Below are 621 nucleotides of genomic sequence, written 5' to 3'. Positions count from 1 at the left end.
TAGACGCGTCTCCTAAACTCTGCGCCTCAGCATCGCCACAATGTTGCCATTAAGCTGCTGACGTCGGCGGCTCCACGAGGGACGTAAACATGGGCACGTGCCGCACGCTGGTGACGCGGCGGCGGCGGCGGCGGAGCGCGCGCGCCGCCCCGCCCCTCCGCGTCCCCCAGCGTTGCCTGTGAGCGGCCGCGCTCCCGACTCTTAGTTTCTTTCCGCTTAGCCCCTCCTTCCCGGGGTCGGAGCCTGCAGCCTGCAAGCTCCAGGCACCGTGAGAATCGAAGGTGTGCCCAGTGGCACAGGTGGCCTCCAAACCCGGGGGAAAGGCGAAAAGGTGGAGGAACTGAGATATTTAGAACTCCAGGCAAAGGGACCCTCACGTGTAAATTTGACTTCATGCGCTCTGTGGGAATCAAATAGACAACTATGTTCAGAAAGAAACACCCTGTTACAGTATAGGAACTATGTGCTAACTTTATGGGGTTCCTCGAAACTGGGATTCTCCCCTAAGATCCCTCAGACAAGACTTAAGATATGAAAGAAGATGTCTGAAGACAGCCTAGTAGAATTCTAAAACAAAATGAAATGAAAATTCAGCCATGTCCTGGGAGCACGAAATGTTTA

The 621-nt window shown here is 54.9% G+C and overlaps 1 protein-coding gene across 1 annotated transcript in view; it reads right to left on the bottom strand.

The window, feature by feature from the left end:
• Window positions 1-395, bottom strand: part of Jmy (junction mediating and regulatory protein, p53 cofactor) — an 83,681-nt gene extending 83,286 nt beyond the window's left edge. The window contains 1 exon segment of the mRNA XM_015497894.2: window positions 48-395. Coding sequence (XP_015353380.1) covers window positions 48-395 — 348 coding nt within the window.
• Between the last annotated feature and the right edge of the window lie 226 nt (window positions 396-621).

Source organism: Marmota marmota, unplaced genomic scaffold, assembly GCF_001458135.2.
Source record: "Marmota marmota marmota unplaced genomic scaffold, marMar, whole genome shotgun sequence".
In the NCBI taxonomy this organism is placed as follows: Eukaryota; Metazoa; Chordata; class Mammalia; order Rodentia; family Sciuridae; genus Marmota; species Marmota marmota.
Note: the sequence above shows the minus strand (reverse complement) of the source record. Positions and strands in the feature narration are given on the sequence as shown.